Source organism: Sus scrofa, chromosome 3 (genome assembly GCF_000003025.6).
Source record: "Sus scrofa isolate TJ Tabasco breed Duroc chromosome 3, Sscrofa11.1, whole genome shotgun sequence".
Classification (NCBI taxonomy): Eukaryota; Metazoa; Chordata; class Mammalia; order Artiodactyla; family Suidae; genus Sus; species Sus scrofa.
The window spans coordinates 77,291,432-77,317,914 of NC_010445.4; the positions used below are offsets into that span (position 1 = coordinate 77,291,432).

The 26,483-nt window shown below is 45.6% G+C and overlaps 1 protein-coding gene across 3 annotated transcripts in view; it reads left to right on the forward strand.

Moving 5' to 3' along the window:
- SERTAD2 (SERTA domain containing 2) overlaps positions 1-25,896 on the forward strand; it is a 124,758-nt gene extending 98,862 nt beyond the window's left edge. The window contains exons 1-3 of one of the 3 annotated variants that reach the window (XM_013996103.2): positions 2,054-2,389; positions 12,564-12,640; positions 20,706-25,896. In XM_013996103.2, coding sequence (XP_013851557.2) covers positions 20,710-21,648 — 939 coding nt within the window. In that variant the 5' untranslated portion in view covers positions 2,054-2,389; positions 12,564-12,640; positions 20,706-20,709 and the 3' untranslated portion in view covers positions 21,649-25,896. Of the gene's footprint in view, positions 1-2,015; positions 2,390-12,563; positions 12,641-20,705 lie in introns of those variants that run through there. The other 2 variants (XM_003125089.3, XM_005662514.3) reach the window with 2 other exon arrangements.

Genomic DNA, 26,483 nt, shown 5'->3' on the forward strand with positions numbered 1-26,483 from the left:
GTCAGGGAAGTGGAACTCATATATAACATGTGCACTGATAATACATTTTGACCTTCAAAAGTGTGGAAAAGTACAAAACATTTTACCCCAGAACTCAGATTGCTTTCCTAAGAACTCAAACCTTTACTCAGCACACACAGAATAGGTACTTGAGACCACTGTGGGGATGCAAAAATTGTCACTTCGATCTTAGTTCTTTCATACAGGACGATTGCATTTGGTCATCCATTTGTTAGAAAATATCCAAGTGTCACAAAAATTCTGCAAGTCTAACTTGCTGTTATCTTCAATTCATGATAAATTTAAATTCAACAGAGCCTCTGACCTCCGCTACAAAGATATGGGAAGAGATTATTGCAGCTTTAATTTCAATGGCTTTTCCTCACAGTGAGCGCTGAAAGTATAAGTGAGTGGGTTGTGAGGAAACCGTTAGTAGTTAGTGTCCTCTCTGAAAGGCAGAACTCTGGAAATGAAAAATATCTTGACTTCATGACAAAATGTTTGAATATTATGCCACCCAGGCACAAACTGAGCAGGACTTGCTGAGGGCCCTGAGCACTACTTCCATGATGTGTAAATGTAATTTGAAATGCCACTGTAATGAAACTTTCCAAAGATGTCCACAAATAATGGCATTGGTTATCCTTAAAAATCTGTGTAAGATTTTAATTATACCGAGGTTCGGTAAAAACCTTTTCCATTCCCTTTTAAGATAAAACAAAAAACATTGTTTTTTCTACCAACACTTTAGCCCAGGTTTAATTTCAATAAGATCATCAATTTGATTGATACCAAATCACTGCATTTCCAATAGGTCTAAACTTGTCGTGATGTTAACGGTTTATAATCACCTTTATGTTAGGTCTTAAAGCTTTATTATCCTTAAATATAAGTAGTATAGTGGAGCATTAAACTCCAAAGAGATCTCAGATTATACTAATTGGGGTGGCAGCCAAAATTTTAAGGTACCTGAATTACTTTCTGTAACATCTTTACACTGAACGCTCATGTGTTTTTTAAAATAATCATTAATTTTCCACGGGAGCTCTTTTCCTAGGGCTTTTAAATTCGCACCATACACACAACCTCTCCCAACTAGTGTGAATTCTCTGGGAAGTGTTCAAATAGTTCAAAGCAGACGCTTTCTTAAGAAGAGGGGAAAGACTTATCAATGTGAAAACGCGCCTCTGTGCCCACTGCGTCTCCAAGTCTGCCTTCCCTACCTGCGTGGGCTCTACCAGCATAGGCAGCCCGCTGCCGGGCTCTGCACCGCGGCCATAGCCTGCCACGAAGAATGCAACTTGGTTCCGTGCTGTTCCGAAAGTACTCTTGACTTGATGACCCATTTCAAGTGTTGGACTGAGGCCGCGGGATATTTTCTGTCCCCCGCTCCAGATGGAAACCCCATCCTACTATTTGGACCTCTCTGCGAGCCACTCGTGCGTCTTGAGACATCCGAAAATGTCTCAGCGGCGGACGCGCCGCCCCCGCCCTCCCGGGACGCGGGTCTCCAAGGCCCCTCGGGCAGCGTGGACAGCGCGCCTCGGGGTAGGATTTTCGTTCACCCCACCCCCCACCCCGGGACCCTGTCGGCCCGGCTAACCGGCCCCAAGTTGCAGAATAGCTCAGATGCTTGTCATATTTGCGGTCGCGCGACTCAGCAGGCTGTGCGCGCGCGGCACTCGCCGCCGCCTTTGTCACTAGCGGCTCCATCATTTGCATGAGTGGTGTGAGGGGATTATTGGTGGTTAGTTGTGGTCCCCTGGCCAGAGTGTCTCTTTTCCTCTCCTCTTCTTCTTAAGCTTTTCCTTAAGAGAAAATCAAGGGCGCGCCGGCTGGGAAGGGAGCCGTAGGCGGCTCTGCCACCCGGCGTCTCGCGTGCTCAGCCTGCCCCTTCCTGCTCCCGGGGCGGCCGGGGCCCCGGCTCGGCATTTATCGCGCCTCCTGGGACCGCCGGGGCCGGGGGCGGGGCCGGGGGCGGGGCGGGGCCAGGCGGCGGATGGGCGGGGAGGGGCGAGGGCGGGGCCTGCTGAGCCCGGGGCCCGGAGCTCGCGGGAGGCTCGCTGGCCGCACGTCACTCCTGCACGGCGAGTGCTGGAGCACAAGCTGCCGCTCGCTCGGTCAGGGCGCCCCCTCCGCCCGCCTCCAGCTTCCTCCTCCGCTGCCTGCCGCCGCCGCCTCCTCCTCCTCCTCCTACTCCACCATTGTATAATGCTCCGAGCGCGCAGGCAGAGGACGGCGGAGTCTTAGCTTCGGTCTCGCCTCCTGCCCGCTCCCCGGCGCCACCCTCGGGCCCCCGGAGCGGGGGACTCCGCATGGAGCGCGAGTAGCTTGAGGAGTGGGCAGAAACCCCTCCTGATGTATTAGTTCCCAGGTGGAGCTGCATGTGGTAAGTTCTCCCGGCGCCGGGTTGGAGGAGATCCTCGGATGCGCGGGGTTCGGTGTAGGTAGGGGGCGGCGTTGGGACCGGCCAGGGCCGGGAGAGCCAGGAGGGCGGAGGAGGGGCCCGGGCGGCCGCGAGGGTCGCGGGCGCCTCGGCGAGAGGGACCTGGGCTGCGGCAGGTACCGGGAGGAGCGCTCTCTCCCGCTGCTTCCCGGCCCCGCGCCCTTGGACCCCCGGGGTCAACGCTGGGGACCCCCAGCGTTCGCGGGCAGATCTGCTGGGGGAAGGGCAGGGGACGGGCAGTCCTGGACCGGGGTCAGGAGGGGGTCGGGAACTAACGAGAGCCCAGCGGTGGGGCGGAGGGAGCTTGGTGCTGTCGCTTTTACAGCTGGGATATATGTGCGTGTTGTGGCGGTTGTGTTGTTGTGAACGTGCGAGACTTTTTATTTTTTTAAAGGCTCGGATTGCTGGCGCGAAGGCTGCTTCACTTTTGAGTTCTGTGGCCGGCCGGGTTTGCATCCAACTTGCTTTAGTGTGTTTCTTTGAGTTTCTTTGTATTTTTAGCTTAAAAACTTCCCTCTCCATCCTCTTTTCGCCGGTGCCCAAGTGAATTGACTTTGAATATATATGTATATTAAACTTGATGTCTCATTGGTTTTTAAGTTAGAAATCTACAAGTCATCTTGGTGGTGACCGCCTATGACTGAAAGGGAGGGGGGCTGAGGGGAGCCAGCTGTCCCAAGCCCTGGACTTTGTACCATTAAGACAGGGTGCTGTCAGAGGGCCCTTGCATCGACAAATAATCATAAATTGTTCTTCCCCCCACTTTGGCCATGAGTTTTCTTACTTTTATCACAAGTAATAGTAATAGATTGGGATGCGAGTTCTGTGTTTAGCCTTAAGTGTCACACAAAGAGTAGATATAATTTGTCTTAGAATGACTTTTAGCTTTCAAGCTGGGTAGTTTCAGGGTGTTTCAGGACGTGGAAAGTCAGTTTTTATGGGCACTGAATGGGGAAGGGCAATCTGCAGGGTGAGACATCGTTTCAGAGATACTAGTTTTAATTTGAATCAAGTTGGGTAGCCTCATTCGGTCTTAAGGAAGAGAGTAAATGTTTTCAAGCTTTGTTCATGAAATACGCTTTTTGATTTCCCAATATATGTTAAGAAATGTCCATAATGTGTGTAAAGAGCCTAGAGGTTGTGGTAGCCAATAGGATCCCTGAGGCCTTAAGTGTTCAAAGTAGCCTTTTATAATTAGGGACTAGTCTCTGACAAGAGTGAAGTGGGCTCTTGGCTCCACTCAACCCCTGGAGGACAGTCCACACCTGAGAGCCTCTGGGTTGTTTTGCTGATGGGGGATAGTTGTTCAGCTACCCAGAAGGCATATCTCATCCCAGGAGCCCCTCCCCCTCCTCCCCCTTTTTATAGCAGTCTATTCTGATTTGAGTGTGGTAGGGTGTGCTCTGAGGATGAAAATACCCACCCTAATATCCCAGCTTCTGGCACCAGCAAGAAGAACTTGTTCATGGATCTCGCTTTCCTGTTCATTTTATCAATTTCTTCATGGGGTGGTGGTTGAATGTTAGAAAGTTTTCCTTTAGCTTGATGGATTTACTTAGAGGTATTATGTGTTCATGTAAAGTTGTTTATGTTGTTCATCAAGTTTGGAACCTTTAAAATAATTTTTATTTTTTTCTCTTCCTCCTAATTAAAATGTTGCTCTCAGGTGAGAAATCTTATGAAATGGATTTGATGGCCTTTTCAGCTCTGTTCTTTGAGTGATTACAACAGGTAGAAGACTCACATTTTATAATACCAGCCAAGTATACGAGAAGAGTGTCCTAGGGAACTGTTTAATTGTCGGGCGAGCATCACAGCTTCTTAGGTAACAGCTACTTGGGCCTATTTCCCTTAAAAAACAGAGAGGGATATTCAGATTTAGGAAACCTTTAGACTCTGTTTGCTGAATTGTCCCCTTGAAAACTTTTTTATTTAATTGAGAAGCCAAAATATAAATTTTACCCAGTCTCCATGCACTGAATTATAATGAGCATAGTTAAATAATATATATTTTGATTTTTAAAATTATTTATTTATTATTATTATTTTGGCTGTGCCCACAACATGCAGAAGTTCCCAGACCAGGGATCCAACCTGAGCCACAGCAGTGACAGTGCTGAGTTCTTAATCACTAGGCCACCAGGGAACTCCCAAGCGTGACTTTTTTTTTTGGCTGTGCCCTCAGCATGTAAAGTTTTCAAGCCAGGGATTGAACCCATGCCACTGCAGGAACCCAAGCCCCTGCAGTGACAATGCTGGATCCTTAACCCCTGCTGCACCACAAGAGAACTCCCTATTTTGATATTTAAAAATCCTCAAATTTGTGTAGCAGCTGATAAGTTTTGGCATATGCTATTTTAAACAGTGCTCCAATGGCAGAAAAAAAGTCACAACGCTACTTAGAAAGGTGCACACACACAATACAGATTTTAAAAGTATAAGGGGAGGTTGAGGATAGATACATATATACCTATATACAAATACTTAAAGATTGTTTTTTCTGTCAAAAATTAAATTGACAGAAAAAAGTAAAAAATCAAAAGCATACTACCTTTACATAGCAGTAGTAAATTATACTCAAGAGTTTGCCCTTGATCAAAATATTTTACACTTTAGCTATTAAGAAAGACAAAAGCTATAGCAGAAACTGTTAGAGGCCTCTTTTGCTATGGATTCTTGTTAAAGAACACCAGTATAAAACCATGAAGCTTTAATTTTTATTTTGTTTATATATAAAAAAACATTGTCAGTGTTAACAACATAAGTAAAAATATGTATGGGTAGATACGGTACTTAGAAGTATGAACTTCAGTTCACTTGTAGAATTTTTTTTTTTCACTTGTAGAATTTTTTAAAACTTTCATATTTACTGTAACAGCATATCTTATAGAAGATAGCTGTAGTTGCTGTAGTTTCTTGACAAAGGAGGGGGTGGAGGAAAGAGGGAGATCTCTGATTACTGAGTGCAGAGATCAGGTGTATGCTCCAGGCACCAGAGGGCAAGCTCCAGTTTTAAGTAAAAATGGCCTCAAAACAAGGGTAACACCCACCTTCGTGGGTCTTTGCATAAATCAATGCTGGTCAGCATAACATGAACATCTGAAAATGCCGTGGTCACGGCATATGCACAGATCATATATTTCCTACCGACTGTTATTAATGATTCCTTAAACAATTGACAGAAATCCACAAGCGAGGACTCCTGCTTAAGAAGTGTGTGGATATTTCCTTTAGTTTTAATGTTCTTGAGGGAACCAGCAACCAGCCAAAGTTGGCATGTCTTTTAAAAAAAATTATTGTCTCCCAGTGGCCAGTGCAGTTGGTATTAAAGGCAAACTTCTGCCCTCTGTGCAGATGCTGGGCAACCCTGTGAACAGTGCTGTCCCCCGGAGCGCCCATCACTCATTGTGTGGAGCAGTGTCTTTTTCCATGAGCACTTTGTGGCAGTTCATTCTTTGTATGAATCTGTGAATGGCATATGTCAGGCCAATAAGACGACAGTCCTATTCTGGGTAATAAATAGATGCCTTGTTTTTTTGTTTTGTTTTGTTTTTTTCCTTAAAGATCATGAGACAGACATGCTTGACTGTCTAAAAATTTTCTTTGAAATACAGGTAAAATTTTCAAAAGCAAAACATGGCAATATCTTTGCTCACAGATGATTCCTCTTGGGACAAAACAGATACTTATCATTTAAACAAGCCCCACCTTCAGTGAAAACTCCCTTGTGGAAATTCTGCTCTCTTTGTGGTCCGAGGACTCCTAAAGCTGGAAAGCCTCGTTCGTCTCCTCTCAAGCTCTCCCGTCCCTTCTCTGAACTTAATTGGGAATCCCTGCCAGGATGCACTGAAGCAAACCCCACAATTTGATGTATCTATCTTAGCAAGCCGGGAGCACAGAAGCTGTATTCTGCACCCGCTGCAGCTTTCAGTTCAGAATGGAGTCGGCATCTGCTCTCTCGTCTGGCCTCCTCCTCACACTTGCATGCCGCGTGTCCGGAGCTGGCCTGGCCCCTGGACAGGGGACGTCAGGGCAGAGCCGGGGCTGAGTGGAGTGAGCAATGCGGATGCGTGGGGTGGGGGCCGGGGTAGGGGGGAGGAGAGTGGAGGGCAGATCTGGAGCTGACTGTGCAACTGCTATAGCAGGTCTGACTAGTTTTAGGTGCCCAAAGGCAGCTTTGTTTCTCTAGTAACTCCAGGGAGCAGCAAACCTCAGTTCTTAGAACTAATTCACGTCTGCACTACTATCTTTTTGTCCCTTTGCAGAAACCTGTAGCTTTGCAGAGTTGTTACCTCATTCTAAGCTTTTTTCCCTCTAAAAACCTTCACAGGCAGTTAACCAAAAAGAAGATGCTAGTAAACCAGGCGTTTTTGTGCTTCTAAGGAGTTTCATGTAGAATAGTGAAGGGATAGGGATTCTGGCTCTTCAGCACACACACACTCACACTCACTCTCTCATGTTTATAGTGGTCTGTGTGAACCTGTTGAACCAAAGTAAAAAGTTTTCCTTGATCAGGCCATGGTCAGAAAATTAAATAACAAAGCGTTACTTGCTGCAGATCAACCTTTAGCCCCTTGCTCTGCTCTCCTGGCCGACTGCTTATCATTCCACGCCAGCCTCGGCTTCTGGGCTTCAAGCAGGCCTGCTGGAGTACCCCACCCTGGGGATTAGAAGTGTTGAGTTAAACTCAGAGAATCTGAAAGTCCCAAGGTCATCTCTACACCAGAACAGGTTTGCATAAAATTCTAGCCACACCAATGAGATAACGAGTTGGCAACTGTTTTAATCTGATCCTCCCTTGGTGGTTTATCCCATTTTACAATAATACATGATACAGATTTGCTTTTCAGATTTCTTTCCTTTTTAAAGGAGGGAACTTCCATGTACATGTATACGTCTGTGTTTTCCCTGCTGTCATAGCAAACTGATCTGGCAGAGGAATTTGAGCACCTTAGTCTGTAGCTGATGAAGAAATTTTTGCCACCGCCTCTCTGCGTGTCACCACCATTGCAATCAATAGTCTTTCCTGAACAGTTTTTTAAACAGACTGCTTTTAAAAATATTTGTATAATGTCCAGAAATACAAAATAAAAGAGATTTTACCTGATGATGGTTGTTAGCGATCTAACGGTAGTTGGTGAAAAAAGTCAAAATGTGGATTCTTCTAGTGGCACCTGCTGTCTTGCTTCTGAAGCCCCTAAAGATAGGATGAATGGAATGTTCCAGGGTGGCAGCGGGGTAGAGGAGATGCAGGGTTTCCTTAAAGGTCCCTGAAGATCACTGAAATACGGAAAGGTAGTTTCCTTAAAAAAATAAATATTTATTACAGTCAGTGTGGTACTCTGATTACTTTTTTTTATTTTTTTTATTTATTCATTTATTTATTTGTTGTTGTTGTTGTTGTTGTTGCTATTTCTTGGGCCGCTCCCGCAGCATATGGAGGTTCCCAGGCTAGGGGTCCAATCGGAGCTGTAGCCACCGGCCTACGCCAGAGCCACAGCAATGCGGGATCCGAGCTGCGTCTGCAACCTACACCACAGCTCACGGCAACGCCGGATCCTTAACCCACTGAGCAAGGGCAGGGACCGAACCCGCAACCTCATGGTTCCTAGTCGGATTCGTTAACCACTGCGCCACAACGGGAACTCCTGATTACTTTTATTGTTTTTGACTAAATGGGTAAAGTTCTGTTGACTCATTAATTATCAATACCCAGAGGTCCTTGTGAAGACATACATTTTATCTCAAAATAGCCCCAAAGTAGTTATTTTTTAAAATGAATGGCCACTGAGCTCCTGCCATATAGCACAGGGAACTATATATCTAGTCACTTGTGTTGGAACATGATGGAGGATAATGGGAGAAAAAGAATGAATATATATATTCATTAAAAGTATATATAAAGTCTGTATATAAGGTTTTATATATATGTAAAACTGGGTCACTTTGCCGTATAGCAGAAAGCGACAGAACACATTGTAAATCAACTATAATAGAAAAAATAAAGATCTTTTTAAAAAATGGCTGCCATATTTACAAAGTATCATTCACTGCCCTCAAGTTTAATTTGTATCCTCATCTCTTTTTTCTACTTCGTGAATTGTTCAAGTATATGATATAAAGCTTAAATTATCTTTGTAAAACCTTATCAGGATCCTGCCTAATTCTTAGAATTAACTCAAGTAAACATTCTGAATATGTATGTTGCTTACATGGGACATGCATTTACATAGTAGAATAGTTATTGCCTCCCTTTTACATGACTCAAGTATATTTCTTTTATCTTATAACAAATGTTTATACTCATGTGTCATATTTAGAAATGTGATAATTTTCTTTTAAAGAATCTATTTAGACCATACAGTCTGTTTTGTTTTATTCAGTGAGTATATAAGTAAATAACGTTTCTCTGGTTTTCCTCTTTAGATTGTATATGGAAGATGAAAAGTGAAATATACCCTGTATTTGTGAGGAATATAAAGCATGTCTTTTAAATGATGTTTCCCAGTAATAAAGCATTCCCAATTTGAAAGCAAAGAAGATTAAAAACTAATAATAACCTAAGAAACACTTCCATAAAAACACTTCCTGATGTGGCATACTTAGCTTTTGTTAGTTTTACTCAGAGGCAAAAGCAGGCTAACAAAACCTAGAAGGTAATCTTTTAACTAAGATGCAATTTTATTTTTCCAAGTTTGTCCTAACAAATTATGTTTACCTGTTTTAGTATGTTTTATCTATCTGAGGGCCCTCTTTTAAAAGAATTTTTTTTTAACTGTCACATGCTTTTTTGGCAAAGCATTTGGTTTCTGCCCTAAGCCCCCCCCCATGTTGTTTATTAAGGGTCTCTAGTGTGAGGGGAAAAACAAGATATCTTTGGGGAAAAGATGGTACAAGAGGGTTGAAACCAGAATCCCATCCAAGCAATTACAAGTACATGAGAAAAAAATATTTTCATTATGCACGGGAATGGGGGTAGGGTGAGGCTGGCTGGCCTTTATGGGCATATAACCTTAAGGGAAAGCAATTCAAATCTAAGAATTCCGTCCCTTAATGATTTGAGGCTTTCAATTCAGCATGCTAAAGATGTGTTCCTGACACCAAATTAGTATGGAGTAGCATCATAGTTTTAATGACTACAGTCGTATATTACTTATAAAAATAACATAATAGTTCATGTTTACCAAGTTTCATATGGAAAGATTGATGGTAATAGTTCATCTCTTACAGCCATTATTATCGAACATACAGTATCATAGAACAGCAACTTGTGATTTGAATAGAAAAGGATTCCAGCAAGTTACGCAGTCAGCTTGCTTCATTATCTGTCTGGGTTACATTTTACGATTAAATGGCTCCTCCCCAATATCCTTTATGAAGTTTTCCCATATAACTGCCTGAAAGCATTTCTGCTCGTGTGGAGGTAATTTCCTGTTATTAAAAAGCAATAGGATTATTGAAGGCTTTTCTATCCTAGTAAAATTTCTACTGCTAACCTTCAAACTCAATGTGTGGTTGGAAGGTCCCTATAGGACCCTCACTGCAAATTCTGAACTGCTGGATTCTCCCAGTCCACGTTTGATGAATCGGGTTGTATGTTTGTTGTTGTGTGTCCTCACTTCAGGAATCCTCCAGGGATTTTAATCGTGGCTTTTGAAACATCAGTGTTACTTTTGTGCAGAAAACCTTTTCTACATACAGTATTTCCAGATTTTGAACCATAATATAATTCAGTTTTATCAGGGCAGGGCTCTTGACCTGCTTCACAGTGTCCTACGGAGACCTGAGTTTGGGAACAATCTTGGAAATGTGCATACTTTGAGTGATCTGTGGGGAGAAATTGCAGTGAATAATCAGACTTCAGGGGTGCCTGTTGCTCTGCTGCGCCCCCTCGTGGTTAGATGTGATATGCTCATTCAAAGCTTGAGAGGAGTTCCCACTTGTACTGGGCATGCTTGTTTACATAGAGGATTTACAACAGTCTTCTGTGTAAAATAACCTATCAAGTTAATATGATAGTTCTCACTGAGGATATAAATAGTTTATTGTGCTTATTAGATTTTTTTTTTTAGTTTGTAGAATTTAAATGCTATGTATTGGTGTATTGTTGTTGTTTTAACCTTTTTCTTATGGAAAATTCCAAACTCTCTAAAGAGTACAATGCACCCCCTTGTACTTGTCACCCAGGTTCAAACACTTAAAACATTTTGTCAGTCTTGTTTCATCTTTATGGCCATTATTTTTTCCAGAGTATTTTAAAGCATATCCCAGGCCTCCTATCATACCATGTTTCTGTTAAATTTGACTTTAGAAACTGTAATTCTGCTCAGTCTTCTACTTTAGGTGTGCCGTGCTTTTAGCCAGAGTTGTTAGGTAAAATAAAAGAATCGTTAGCATTTTCACTGTCTTTGGCAGAAGGTGACTGGTGTCCCTAGCTTCCTAAGAGTTAGGTTTAAAACCCTAAAATCTCCAGCTGGCCGAGAAACCAATAAGACAGGATATTAGAAACATTTTCTACTGCTTAACAGTTACATTCTAAAAAGCCTCTTTTTCTTTCCAGATGTTTATTAACAAGGCCATAATTTATTCCAAAGAAATATTTACTTGAAAGAAACGTTCTCTCCCAGAATTTGACTATTTTGCCTACTAAATGCAGTTAGTTGTCAACATTTTACAATGTCCTTTTCTTTTTGCAAGAGAAAAGACGTTTGACAAGCCAGCAGTGTCAGAAACTGTCTTCAGTTTTAATTGAAGTGTGTAAAAATCCTGAGAGGGAAAGCTAGAGTTTCTTAAAATGTAAACTTGAGGAAGACCTCCCCAAACAGTAAAAGTTGTCTTAATTGACTTCGAGGTTGATTCCTGGCCGAATTTCGGTTTGTGTCCAGGCGTTAAGACGCTGTCAGGAAAGTAAGGAGCATTGCTGCCGGCGGTGCGGTCTGAGTGGAGACCCAGCCCTAGGGTGCCCGCGGCGGAGCCCGGCGCCCTCGCGCCCCCGCGCCCCTGGCAGCCGGGAGAGCCGGGGGAGGCGCCGCCGCAAACAGTGGTGTCGGGTTACAGCCCCCCTCTCCCCGCAGCCGAGCCGAGCGCGCTTAACTGGCTTGATCGAGCGACTGGCTTCATAATTACATTGCTGATTTGTTAGGGAAGGCTTTGTCTTACTTACCAATTAGCATGGATGTTACTGCAGGGACCTCATCCTGGATGAGCTTGGGTTTAAAAAAAAAAAAAAAAAAAAAGACTTCCCCGATCCAGGCAGCTTTAGGGGTCCAGTTGCCAGCACCCCTTTGTCTTCTGGGAGTCCTCACTGTAAACACTCAGAGGCTTTCTCCCCATTGGAATGTTGCCCCTGTTTCTGCCATTCCTCTAGGCCAGGGGCAGTCACTTTGGGGTCTGCAGGCAGCTTTTGGGAGGGCTGACCCCCCCCGGGGGGGCTTGCCACCCTGGTTTGGGGGGGCACTGCCACTACTCCTGCAACAGCCACTGCACATGGCACACCACTGCTGGCAGAGGCTGGCAGGTACCCCCCCTTTCTGTCTGCACCCCCAGATCCACCAGCACCACCCCCTTCAGTGTCCCTTCAGGGCAGCCTTTTTCTTCCCGTGGTGGATTTTATATTTACTCGGGGGAGAAAGGGTGTTATTTAAAAGTGTTTGGCATTATCAGATTTCTGAGTCCTGGGTGTTTTTCAAGGTGTGATACTGTATGTGTGGAACGTTGTCTAAGCGAACCTGGCTTCCCCTCATTGAAGGAGGTCGGGGCCTTTCCGTCCTGCCCGGGAACAGCTGTGTGGCCGGCTGGCAGGAGAGCTGTCCCCTCTGAGTTGGCCCAGGGCTGAGAGTTGGGAAGGGACTCTGTTGGGAACAGAGGCTCTTGGTGTGGACCACCTCCGAGGCAGGATCCCAGGATCCCGAGCGCAGGGCCGGGCAAGTGTTTGGGGTGAGAGGAGGAGAGAGGAGAGCGATCTGTGCTTCAGAAGTTGTCTCACCCGCGTTCCCGGCCGGCCTCTCCTTTGCTCTTGGAAGCCTGTCACCCACTCAGCAGTTTTGCCAGGGGCGCTCCTTTCTTCTTCCGCAGCCCCGAGAAAAAACTGAAAGAATGTGTGTGTTTCCACTTACAGGACCTCGGGTTTGGTGGCCGCAGGATGTCAGAGTGAGGAAATAGCCTTGCTAGCTTGTGTGAAGACACTCGCCACAGGTCTGGTCTGAGCTGCTTCTTTTTGTCAAACTGGGAAACCCGTGAGGGGAAAAAAATAAAATAAAATAATTGTTCTGAATTGTTAGCATTACCATAAATGCCTCGTTTTTATGATTTTTAGCGTTAGCATGAGCGCATTTGGACTCGTCAGCCACCCGTGATCATAGCACTGGTCACGCAGGACAGAGCAGTTGAGGAGGCTGGGGACATGGCTTCTTAGGACTCCCCTGGGTTAGGAGCCTTTTACTTGAGAGCTGTTAACCAGTGAAGATCCTAAGCGTACAGGCCAGGGACTCATCCCAGAGCAGGCACCAAGGTCTTGGCCACCGATGAGAGGAAGTAGACCAGGACCCCGCACCCCAATCCCCGGGAGCCCAAGGCTCCACCAGTAACTACCATCCGCAGCAATGACAGCAGACACCCCGGGCTCAATTCTGCCTTGTCAACTGACTGTTGAGACAACATGTCACTTCATCGTGAAGCCTGCTAGATTCTTGAGAGGGGAAAACCCTGGATCTCTAGATGTTACTTATTAGTCCAAAAGGAAATTGCAAGAAGCCCTTGAAAGTGTACACAAGGCACGAGCCATTGGGCCTTGAGGTGTTTTGGAGTAATGACTTCCGGGATCCCCTGGCCGCCTGGGTGGTGCTGAGCTGTGTGCAGACCAGTGGCCTCCTCTTGGCCGTCTTTTTGATCAAGTGGTCAGTCACACCTTCCCCAGTCATTTCCTCTCTTCAGAGATTGGGACTAAGCTATTTATTTTGACCTTTCGTGGCATTAATTCCCTGGGATACTGAGAAGGATGAGATGGAGGGTTTTCCTTCTGTCTGGGGTAGTGACTATTGTCTGGGATGAATTGAGTTAAAGCATAATGCAATTTTTTGCATCTTTTTTTGACTTGCACCAAGTCAGAAAGCCAGCCCTCGACCAGCCCTCGTGGTTTGGGCTTCTCACAAGCCCCAGGAGTGATGCTGCCCACAGGGGCCCCACACAGCCCCTCCGAATGCCTGTCAATCAGCGGCCACCAGGCTCAGGGCCTTTAGGAAGCGCTAGAAGCCACAGAGAGCTGCAGGTTAAAGCCGTGGGTTTTCTTGTTGTTAGTGGGAAAGACAGAAGTGGTGGTTTGCAAAAGTAGATTTAATACTCTTAATTTAGAAATCATGACATTTATTTTGACAGTTCAGATAACATTGAGGGACAGTGATTTTAAAATTTTATCTAGAGTTCCCGTCGTGGCTCAGCATCCATGAGGACGCAGGTTTGATCCCTGGCCTTGCTCAGTGGGTCAGAGATCCAGTGTTGCCATGAGCAGTGGTGTAGGTCACAGACCCCGAGTTGCTGTGGCTGTGGTGTAGGCCGGTGGCCACAGCTCCGATTCAGCCCCTAGCCTGGGAATGTCCATATGCCTCGGGTACAGCCATGAAAAACAAACAAAAAAAATTTTTTTTCTAAGGCATAACTTCTGAATAATTGAAAAACGAGTTTAAGATAGTTTTTTTGATTTCTTAAAGTTTGTGTTTGCTTTTTTTCTTAATTCCTTAAAAATACAAAAGCTATGAAATGTTCCCTTTTAGCACATAGGTACTATTTCACTTTCTCTTTGGACGTTGGGCATAAGGCCTCACTGCCATTCACTCTGTGATCACAGAATCTGGACCCCCAGTGAGCCCGTGGGATCTGATGTATCAGCCTGAGAAGCTGAGCTTTATCATTAAAATTGAGCTGAAGATACCTTGATTCTTTCTTTTTTAATGTCAGTTGCCATCACAAAAACACTGCTCATTCTTTTTTTTTTTCCTTCTTCCTTACCACTTAGGCCCAAATAGGGAAGCTCTTCAGACTCAAGTTTGAGTAAAGATATTCTCAGGCTTAAACATGAAATAGCTGGGTGGGGAAGAAAGGAAGTCATGGGTCTCAAAGTGAGGTTCCCAGACCAGCATCACCTGGAAACCCATTAGAAATGCAGATTCTCGGGCCCTGCATCAGACCGACTGAATGAGAATCTAGGACAGTGGCGGCCAGCATTCTATGTTAACCCACCCAAGTTTGAGAAGTAAAGCTTGAGAGAGGCATTCACAGAGCTTTCTGACTGTCCTCTCTAGTTGTCCCCTCTGAGGTCTCCTCAACCCTCTGCTTTGTCATACCCTCCTTCCAGTGCAAAGTGAAAATTTGGCACGAAATGAGAACCAACGCCCCCCCCCCCACCAAAAGGAGGTGGCTCTTAGTACTTGTTGGTCTGGTCGATGCTGCCTAAAGCGCCAGGAACACATTGGCCCTGGAGTGACCACATCTTTGCTCCTGCCTGGAAGACATTCTGCATCTAGCTTTCCCAGTATTTTAAACTATGTCCCCAGTACATGTCTCATTAGAAAGAGAATTATGACAACGTTGTGAAATAAAGATTTATATCTCTAGGGGTGTTTTGTTTTAAAGAAAAGACACATCTGTATTTTATGGTCCTTCTCTGGCTGTCCCTTAGTGTCTTTTCTCATTCTTTGCCTTTACTATTTATTCATGAGTATTTCTGGAGCATCTTCTGTGCGTCAGGGATGGCCTTATCCCGAGGATAATACAGCGGTGAACAAGTAGTCTGAAACCCTTGTAGGGCTTACTGTCTCTGGTGGGAAATACATTGAGAGACAAGCCTGTCTTCAATATAAATCTCAAATTCTGGGAGTTCCTGTCGTGGCGCAGTGGAAACGAATCCGACTAGGAACCATGAGGTTGCAGGTTCTATCCCTGGCCTTGCTCAGTGGGTTAAGGATCTGGCGTTGCCGTGAGCTGTGGTGTAGGTCGCAGACTCGGCTCGGATCTGGCGTTGCTGTGGCGGTGGTGTAGGCCGGCAGCTGGCAGCTGTAGCTCCGATTAGACCCCTAGCCTGGGAACCTCCATATGCCGCAGGTGAGGCTCTAAAAAGACTAATAAATAAATAAACCTCAAATTCTGTCTCTAGAAGCCTCCCCTGATCACCCCAGTCCATATTCTTCAACCAGACTCCTCACTGTGGGAGTCATTCAGAATCTGGAATTGCAACCCCCCCCCCCATGATCAAGGTAATTAATACCTTCTCCCGTTTCTCTGGTTCTTTCTTTTCTGAGGAATCTCCAAGTGACTTTTGTAATTTTTGATCTTCTGCCCAAGCAGATTGTGGCTTTTGAGGGCAGGGTCCTTCGTAATGAGAGTGGCTTAAGAACCAATGAAAAGTCAATAGAAGAGTGGCTGTGGTCAGTTTTAGGCCCCTTTGAGTGGGCAGGAAAGGGAGGGAACACAGACCTCACTCTGTGTGGGAGTCTCTAACCAGTCCTGAAGCTCAGGGTCCCTTTTTGGGTCTTTGAAAAGTTGAGTAGAAGCCATGGGCCTTGGGCCTGGGTCTTCACAAGCTGAGGGCGGAGGCAAACTGGGGTGCTGACTTCGGGCAATGAGACTTGCCACAAGCCCCTCCTCTGGTGAACTCCAGGCTGCCATCCTGGTGTCCATTTCCACAGCCACGGGGCCTCTCTGGCAGGAGCAACAGACACCCCCTTCCCTCCTGTTACCTCGAAGTCCTTAATGAACTCCAACTACTGCTCCATCTTCAGGCGCCAAGTGAGGCCTTTTAAAAGGTCACGTGCCTCTCCAGTGGCTTGAAGAGCTGTTGCTGTTTTCTAAAAGAGCCTGAGGGGAAGGCTCTGGGCAGCCTGGCCCCTGGGTTCTTGAGAGGCTTGTCTTGGTCCTGTGCCTGCTCCCATTCACACAGGCAAAGTCCTTCTCACTTCCCTCCCACTCTCAGGAGCCAAGCCCTCTCCCAAAGGTAATCAGCTGGAAGACGGGACTCTTAACAGCGCATAAGGCAAACTTTGGGGAAACTTTAGCTCTATACAAATTTAAAACAAAACACACACACACATACACGGAAAACTTCTTAGGCGTTCCCATTGTGGCTCAGTGGGATAAGAACCTGACATAGTGTCCATAAGGATGTGGGTTCAATCCCTGGCCTAGCTCAGCAGGTTAAGGATCCTGCCTTGCTGTGGCTGTGGTGTAGGCAGGCAGCAGTAGCTCCAATTCAACACCTAGCCTGGGAAGCTCCATATGGCACAGGTGTGGCTGTAAAAAGAAAGGAAAAAATAAACTTTTTAAATGTTAAAGTGCTAAGTGGGAATGTGGATTAGATTTTGCTCTGTTGTATTTCACTCCTTTCTGTACCAGTGTAGGTAGAATTCTACATTCTGGATTACAAATCGGGATTGTGTGCATTTTGCAATCTTACTGGGTGTGTAGAGCCGGTCTTGCCTCATAAAATGAAACAGAAAAATGAAGGCAAACCTGCTTCGAGACATACTCTATCATGAGTCCTTATTTACACATTTGAGAAGCATCCAAGATTCAATTCATCTGCCTGTTTCTGCTCACAGATTTTGCTTACATGGGGCCCCCTCCTTCCCCTTCTAGACAGCATTACAAATGTCTTATCAGGCTTTCTCTAAGTCATTAGGATTATCACACAGCTGTGACCAGCTCAATCATTCTAATTGGAAATTAGGTGCTTCTCGCAGTGCAGTCTCTGAAAACTATCCACAGATCTCCCTCAGCTATGGGAATTCTGCTAAGTGCCTCTAGTAGCGTGTGCTTTTTAAATATTTGAGTTCTGTGGGCTTGGGGGTTATTTCTAGAGAAATGTGAGTTATTGAGAAAGTCCTGTTGTTTTTCCTGGCCTCAAGTCTTTAAAAGACAGCTCTCTGTGGATGACTAAAAGAAAGGAAAAGTCTACGTCGTCTTTCCTAAGTGTTACTTCTCCAGAAAACCCAGTACATGTTCAGAGTGGTAACGAGCTTACTAAATTGTTTTGAGGTGTGTATTTAGGTTACATTTTGGGACAGTGCTTCTCAAACTTTCTGTGATGAAGTACCGTCTTGGTTGTGTTTTCCTTCTTTAGAGACTGATACTTCAGTAAAACACGAGACTAGAAAAATGAAATCAGTACAAAGTAGGAGCCTCATTTTTAAAAGTCAGATTTGCAGAGATACAATTACTCTGTAAATCTGTTATAAAAAGCTTCTAAACAGTACAGTGTCTCTATTTACCTCATCATGAACTGGTAACAGTTTTTTGTTTGCTTGGTTTTTTTGTTTGTTTGTTTGTTTCTTTCTTTCTTTCTTTCTTTTTTGGCCCCCTTGTGGCACATGGAGTTCCCAGGCCAGAGACAAGTCAAAATTGTGACCTGCCTGGGATCCTTCATCCCACTGTGCCTGGCCAAGGTGCAAACCTGTATCCTGGTGCTGCAGAGACACCACCAATCAGGTTTTGCCAGAGCAGGGACTCCAGAACTAGTAACCGTTTACAGATTGGCTCCATCTATGGACTACACTTTGAGAAACACTATTTTGGGGGGGGGGCACATGTACTCTCACACATGTTTGGATGTATGGATACATTCATATTATAGCATAAACATTATATAGATTATATTGAAGCTTTAAATGATGATTAAATGCATTTGATGAGCTCTTTGGTAAAAATGGAGTATTTCTTGAAGTGACATTTAAATGCTTAAATTGTAAGCAAATGCACATTGTATAATTGTGAATACAGTTATCTGTTTCAAAACACAGTTGTCTGGTAAGACTTCTGATGCATAAAGTAGAAAGTGTTTTGTAACGTGAAATGAAATCGCCTCCTCTGATTCACACTCAGTTTTAAACGCAGGCAGATACTTTCGATAGGAAGTGTCGTATGCAAAGTGTATATACAAATGAGACTTTTAGCACTGAACAATAGGAAATGTTTCTGTCATGTGAAGCGTTAGATAAGCGAGTTGTTACTATCATACCTTCCTTGCCTCAGAGAACAGTTAATTATGGGATTGGTCTTTGGTCCTGGTGACTGACAGCCATTTTCTTAATGTTTACAAAATGAGGGGAAGTGTTTCCTACAAGTAACGCCACATTCTTTCTGAGTGTTAACAGAAGTCTCAAGCTGATTCTCACCTTGGTGGGCTGCAGCTGTCTTCTATCTTCTCTCCTGGAGACTGAGGCACAAAGGCAGTCACCCCAAGTCGGACTTGTGTGCCAGGCTCCGTGTCCACTGTCTGTCTGTCTGCCTGGAGGGACAGTATGGCCTTTCACAAAGCCTTGGAAGGAGGTTCTATGTTTTATTATGGTCGGCCTTATTCCTTTAGGATGAGACTCATAATTCTGAATGATAATGAGGCATAGGAGATGTTGAGCCCCTCGAAGACCAGGTTTTATTTCCCTGCAGGACTACCCACTTTGTGGCAGAGTGTCCAAGACAGCATGGATGCGGTATGAGTTAAAGGATCGAATGAGGCAATTCAGAAAAAGGCGGATCGCCTTTACAAGGAAACTAGATAACTACAAAGCGCTTTCTCTCTCTCTCTCTCTTTTTTTTTGCTTTCTAGGGCCACATCCTCGGCATATGGTAGTTCCCAGGCTAGGAGTCGAATCAGAGTTACAGCCGACAGCTTACGCCACAGCCACAACAACTCGGGATCCGTGCCTCATCTGCGACCTACACCACAGCTCACAGCAACACCGGATCCTTAACCCACTGAGCGAGGCCAGGGATCGAACCCGCAACCTCATGGATCCTAGTTGGATTTGTTAACCGCTGAGCCCCAAAGGGAACTCCCACAAATCACTTTCTTGTGTGTGACAATATCACAAGGAGTGAGTGTCCTTGAGGAGAGTGTTAACACGCGCGCCTGTGGGTAAGGGTTGTAGAGGAGCTGAGGGAGCAAGCACAGGCCTGGCCTAATTAGAACTGTCTCCCAGTCTGAATGACATACAGATCGCTTTGTTGACTAAATGGTTAGAAAGTGAGGTCTCTGAGGCAAAAGCCAGTGGACTTGTGATTGCTCTGTTTAGATAATAGAAGTTCAGAGAGGAACAGCCACTCTCCAGAAGGTACAGGCAGCTAGGGGTGTCCTCACTCAGGCCAGAGGACCCCAGGAGGCCACCAAGGCTGTGAGTGTCAGGTGAGGTGGGCAGGAGTTAAAATCCAGCCCATCCCTGAATTCTCAAAGTTGAGAAAAGAAAGTCGTTGGAGTTCCTGCTGTGGTGCCGTGGGATCAGCAGGGTCTCTTGCAGCATCAGGACACAGGTTCGATTCCCAGCCTGGCACATTGGGTTAAAGGATCCCCCCGCCCCTTGCCACAGCTGCAGTATTGGTCACAACTGCGGCTCAGATCTGATCTGTGGCCTGGGAACTCCATGTGCTGCTGGGTGTTCAAAAAGGTTTAAAGAAAAAAAAAAAAAAAGAGGTCTTTGTTTCTTTGAAATCCGTATGTATCTCTGGAATCACTGTAGGTATTTTGTTAGGAACTGTCTCGAGTACCCAAACAGCAATGCTTATAATCAGAGCAAATTTCTTTTAAATTAGTCCAGCTGCACTCAGACATGACTGTATGTAATGACATTGAGCCACAGGAAAACTTGGGCTGGAAATACACATTTCTCTCCTGGATTCTAGACTGAAAAGCAGTGGCAGCCCAATCACTGTGGCCATTTAACACAGCCCAAGTGCTTTGCCATGTCACCAAACAGCCAAAAGGCTCTATGCATTACAAGGAAGGAAAAGGCGTTTTGAAAGTACAGGCAGTTCTACCAAAATTGTACATGTTCCCCTTTCTCCAACTGGGTTCTTTTTATCATGCCGGGTGTGTTAAAGCTGTAGTCCATGATGCCTTTATGTGTATAGGTCATGGCATTGTAAGTATTTTCTTGGTCTTTAAAAATAAACCTGGGGTGGGAAGTTGAACCTGCATGGTAACCACAGGCAAGCAAATGCAAGCGCAGCAGCGGAGAAAGTCAAAATCACGGTTTCCATGGTAACGAGTAACTTGGCTGTGCAGTACACATTTCTCAAGAAATAACATTCAACAGACTACCGAGTGATAAAAATTGCTCCACCGGCACACAAAGGTAGATTTCCCAATGAATTCGTCTGTTGTAACCAGCCCTGGGCAGGGAACCCGAGTCCAAGTCCCGACCTCTGAATCAGCGTCTTGTTGATGGTGAAAATGAGTTTTTGTGGGATTGATTCCATCTCTTTCTTCTCTCCTTGGCAGATATATGTTGGGGAAAGGAGGAAAACGGAAGTTTGATGAGCATGAAGATGGGCTGGAAGGCAAAATCGTGTCCCCCTCCGACGGTCCGTCCAAGGTGTCTTACACCTTACAGCGCCAGACTATCTTCAACATTTCCCTTATGAAACTCTACAACCACAGGCCCCTCACAGAGCCCAGCTTGCAAAAGACTGTGCTCATCAACAACATGCTGCGGCGGATCCAGGAGGAGCTGAAGCAGGAAGGCAGCCTGAGGCCCGCGTTCCCCGCCTCCTCACCGCCTGACCCGAGGGGCGCCGGCTTGGGCGCTGGCTCCCGGGAGGCACCGCCTGCCTTCAGCGCCCCCGCGGCCCCGCCCGCGCCCCCCTGCGAGCTGGGCGGCCCCGCGCCCCTAGAGGCCTGCCTCACCCCTGCCTCGCTGCTTGAGGACTACGATGACACTTTTTGCACTTCCCCCGCCGCGCCGCCCGTGGCCCCCGCCCGACTCGCGCCTCCTGCCCTCCCGCCGGAAAAGGACAGCTTCTCCTCCGCCCTGGACGAGATCGAGGAGCTCTGTCCCACACCTACCTCCGCGGAGGCCGCGACGGACGGCTCGAAAGGGGGCTCCGGTGGGGCCGGCGCTCAGAGACCCGAGGGGGACTCCCGGCCCGACGACCCCAAACTGATGGACTCCCTGCCCGGCAACTTCGAGATCACCACGTCCACGGGGTTCCTGACGGACTTGACCCTGGACGACATCCTGTTTGCCGACATCGACACATCCATGTACGACTTTGACCCCTGCACGTCCGCATCGGGGACATCCTCGAAAATGGCCCCGGTGTCGGCGGACGACCTCCTCAAGACGCTGGCACCCTACAGCAGCCAGCCAGTCACCCCGAGCCAGCCTTTCAAGATGGACCTCACAGAGCTGGACCATATCATGGAGGTGCTGGTCGGGTCCTGAGCCCCGCGGCCGCGCCCCTGCACCCCGACAGCTCTCCGCACTGTGCATGCACCCTTGCTTGCCTTTTTCCAAGAAAAGAAACATTCTACAAAAGGATCACACTAGTTTTTGCTTTGAGCAGAGTTGGAGTGCCTTCATCCACGTATGACCACTTTTTAATATGCTCTTTTGAGTGGTTCCTCGGAGACCTACTACCCGGGAATAGGAAAGAATACATTTGAAGACAATGTCGCTATATTGAATGACAAAAATAAACAGTTCAAGTGAAGCACAAGGAATAAGTTGGAAAAGTTGTAAATTGCATGTGCATATTTGTCTATTTTTTCTATAAGTTTTATTGCAAGAGGTAAAAAAAGAAAATATATATATATTATTTAGATAATCTCAGTACCTTTTCTGGCATTTTCGCCCTGTATAGGTTGACTTGGCAATTCAGCCTTTTTAGAGGCATTAACTACTCCTCGTAAGTGTTGCATTTACATGGCTGTTTAGAAACTGCTGCCCAAATTTATTTTATATTTTTGTACAGATTCCGCAGTTTATGATATTGTTTTTCTAAAAACAAATGCTGTTTATACATATGAGATAGCTATTTTGATAGGATTTGCTCACATAGTTCCTGCAAACTTCAGATGTACAAGTTGCACTTGTACTTTTATAGAGTTGTAATGTTTTATATGTGTTTGGTGCAAAGAGAAAATTGGATCAAATCAATCCGCAGTTGATGTCCCCAAATGCAAACACCCCCCCACACACACGCCCCCACACACACCGCTTTAAGAAGGGCCAGGCGATATCACACCCAGATTTCACAAGCACCGACCCCCTGGCATGAACACCCGCCAGCACTGTGACTTCCAAAGCCAGAGCCACTCTCATCAAACTTGCATTAAGCAGTTGGCGGGAGGTGGCCATGGAGCTCGGGGTTTAAGTGATGGTTCTCTTTAGCCCTCTCTCCGGAGGGGACGGCTACCACGTACTCACTGTATTTATGCCAAGTCTGTGCTTTTACTTGTTTTTATTTTTTTAAACAAACAAAACCCCAGCTCTTTCCTTTTGGGCATAATTTTTGTGATGACCTGAAATTTACACATGAATTTGCAAAAAGCAACCGACCTCTTCATGGAACTAACACCCGGTTGCAAAGCTTAGGACTCGTCAGGAGGAAACCCTTCCCCGCCCCCACGCCCAGGAAGGCATCCATCATGTTGCTCGTCGTCTTCTCCAGCTTGCCTTCCCTGGAGCTTTCCTTCCCTCTGTTGCTAAGTGCTGAAAATGGCATCCTCATGATCCCCAGTGAGCCCGGCTCTCCTTGGCCCAGCCTAGGATGCACTCTGTCCACACCCATGGCTCTTGAACCTGGAGTTAGTCCCATTCCATCACAGCTTCCAATCCAGTTGCTTTCTTGAATCAACTGCTTTAACTACACTTTACATGGCTGTTTTATCCAAATACAGAGACAGGACTTTCTATGCATGTTCCACCCCTTCCCCTCGCCATCCTCTCCCTGCCAGGACACTTGAGAACTAGCTTTTTAATCCTAGCGGTGTACATTTAATTTTAAAACGTTTGCAATGTATCATGCTTGTTGCCGAAATGGCTTATGGCCTTTCCGTTGCAGTTTTTTCTTTCTTCCAATGGTACTTTAGCTGGTTACAACCTATATTGTTGAAATGCAGATGGCTTCTTTAGGGATAACTTTTATATTTATTTAAGAATTTTTAAATTATGGGATTTGTGTTGTTTTGTTGTTGTCTTTGTTGTTGGTCATTTGTCAATATTCAGTCACCAGTTCTGCTCACTTCTTGCCATGGATAAAATTGAGTCTCTCTGGCCAATTAAAAAAGACAGCTTTATAAAATGGCACTTTAAACAAGCCATAGATAGTTTATTTTTATAATGCACATGGCAAAGCAAATACATTTGTGATGAAGGAACTGCTCATCTAAGCAAAAGATTTGTGTATGATATGATTAAATCTTTCTACATTCTGATATACTCCCCCCCACACACACACTTGAGTGTGTGTGTGTGTGTGTGTGTGTGTGTGTGTGCGCGTGTGTGTTTAAGGCTAATTATCAACTCAGTAGAGCAGTGAGAAGCTGATCAAATTGCACTTGTCTCCTGCAGGCACCCTCCTCCAGACACCTCTCACTACTGCAGACATGTCATTCCCTTCAGCAGGATCGGGGACCATGTAGTTAAGGTGAGGGCTGTTGTCGCTGTGCCTTTCTGTATGAAGGGCTTCCTTTTTCCGAAGAGAACAAGGCTGCCCAGACACCATGCTTTTGCTAACCCGAGGACCCGAAAACTCTCCACAGGCCGCACACATACGTGTACGTGCACAATAGTGTTGATGATTCCCGACAATAACAGGGCAAGGCGGCCAATGTGCCATTGTTAAAAACTGATTGATAGTAACTTAGAACAACTGTCCTTTCGCGGGGTTAGCAAATCGTGTGTTTAAACAAATCCCATGTGTTGGGCAGCAGTTCAAATAAGCACAGCGAAGTGCTGCCCACACGCGGTTCTCTGACTCTGTCGCATTTGTAAGGCTGGGCTTCAGGATCAAAACAAAAAACCCCCAATGGCAGCCCGCAAATGCTTTTTAACTCGACACCCGACACCCTTCTTGATATTCAAGGTGTAATGAGGAAGACAAGGGAAATCAGTGGCCCATTTTCAAAAGAACAAAACCACCAAGTGTTCCAGTTATCTTTGTGTCTTATTTTTCCAAAGCGATGTCCCAACAGGGAAGAACGTGAGCCTGTGTGTGATGTCCGAGTCCCACTTTGAGTGCGGGACGGGACGCTGCTTCCAGATGCCACCTGGCAGCAATGCCTTCCCCTTTCTACAGGACATTGTGTGGCATTCAGGGTCAGGCAGGCAGTGGGAGGTGCCTTGATGAGAAAGACATGCTGGGTGGGGCTGGGAGAGGACAATTATTGACAGTGATGTGCAATGAAGTGACAAGATGAGAGCAGAATAATAAGAGCTTTGAATTTGAAGTGATTTTTTTTCATAAGTTATTTATTCCTTTTTTCTGTGTAAATATATTTATTTTACTGGGGAGTTCTAACAACATCTGGATCGTAACCTGAGCGGAATGTATGGTAGGAATGTACTCTCTTGGAGGAATGTCAATCTGTATTAAAAAGGGGTCCGAGCCAGACCCCGGGGTCTTCTCATCGTGTGCACAGTCCGTGTTCATTTTCACTCTCGCCTCTAATATGGGTCTATTTGAAATATGCAAAAGGGATGGATGAGGAATGTTTTAATACCTCCAAATTTTTAAGAAAATCAAGCATCAAAGGGTTGATATTTTTAAACTTGTTTTTAGTCGCACTTTCTCTTTATGACAGAAGGGGCAACCACACCTGACACCCTCGTTCACACCAAAGGGTCTTTCTCAATTGTGCTGTTTATTGCCATAACCCTTGGAGTGTCCCAACTGCCCTGAGGTCAGTCAAGGAAAATTTCTTAAATACGCTCCCAAGAGCCAAAGTGTCAACTTTACAGATCATTTTTAAAGCTTAAATGTATTAAACACCTTTGTGGTAAACAGTGAACTATGAATCCACAGGGCAGCATTCTCAAATGACAGAGGTTTTAAAAAAGAGAGAGAGAGAGAGACTCTACTTTGTGCAGCGATTGTAATTCTCTATATGAATTGTCTTAATTTCAAAATCTTGCTGTTACAAATTGGACCTTTACACGCTTTATGAAAATATTTGCAAAGAGCCTATTTAACCTGTTCTGGCTGTAAATGGTTAACTTCCTGTAACTGCCAGCGGCAGTGAGGTGTGCGCGTCCTGCTAATGTACAGTTGTTTTCAGGGCTCCTAAGAATGAGTCTGAATGGTTCTTGAAAATTAGCCAGGATCAAATGCTGTCACAAACAAAGCCAATAAAAATTGTGGACGTCTTTTTGGGCATAACAAGTTTGGAAGAGAAGTGCAGTCCAGACAAGCAAACCACCAAGATTTGGAAAAGATGTACATAGTGACATGTTTGGTGCATGGTTTTTGAGGAGGGCTTTTGTCAGAAAGGAGGTGTAACCTTTCCCCCACAGACCTGAGAGCTGTGCCTTTTCTATGCAATATTACAGACCTTACATCGGAACCCAGATGGCTGTATTCACATGTAAGTTCGGGCTGTAATCTAAACAATTGGACAGATTAAATGTACATGGAAATGAGCAGTCTTACTTTTGTAGTTTTATATTATACAATAAACAGTTAAAAGATGAGACAGGCGTGTTTGCAGTTTCCTTCTGCCCGGAGCACAACCAGCTCATACGTCACTGTCTGCTGGTGTCAAGGACAGTCATCACCCCGCCGCTTAGAGTTGGTGTTTTTACACACACACACACACACACACACACACGCACGCACGCACGCACGCACAGCTGAGCTTTCACTCCTGCTTGCTTGTTTTCCTGAGGCATCCTAATCTCCAGACTGAAAACTTGTTTCCAGCCCCGCCTCTCTCCCAAGCTCTGGACTTAAGTATCTGCTCACACTCAGCGGGCTCCTCGGGAACAGCCCTGTGTCCCCCACGGGCTGGTTCGCCCCGCCTTGGGCCTCTCTTTGGTCCCATCGCCCTTCTCCTATCTGACCCACCACAGCTTTCCCAACCCAGGCCCTCTTCCCTGCTCCCCAGTTACTGCACCTGCTTTCTACTCTTAACTGCCATCTGGTTGTTCCTCCAACGTCCTTGATGCCAGCGCTGGCATTCCCAAGCACCAGGGGTTCATGAATTTGTTGCACATCCTCTGGCAGCTCCCGCCATCGCGCAATTTATATCAGCTGGCCAACCCTCACCCTCTTCCACGAG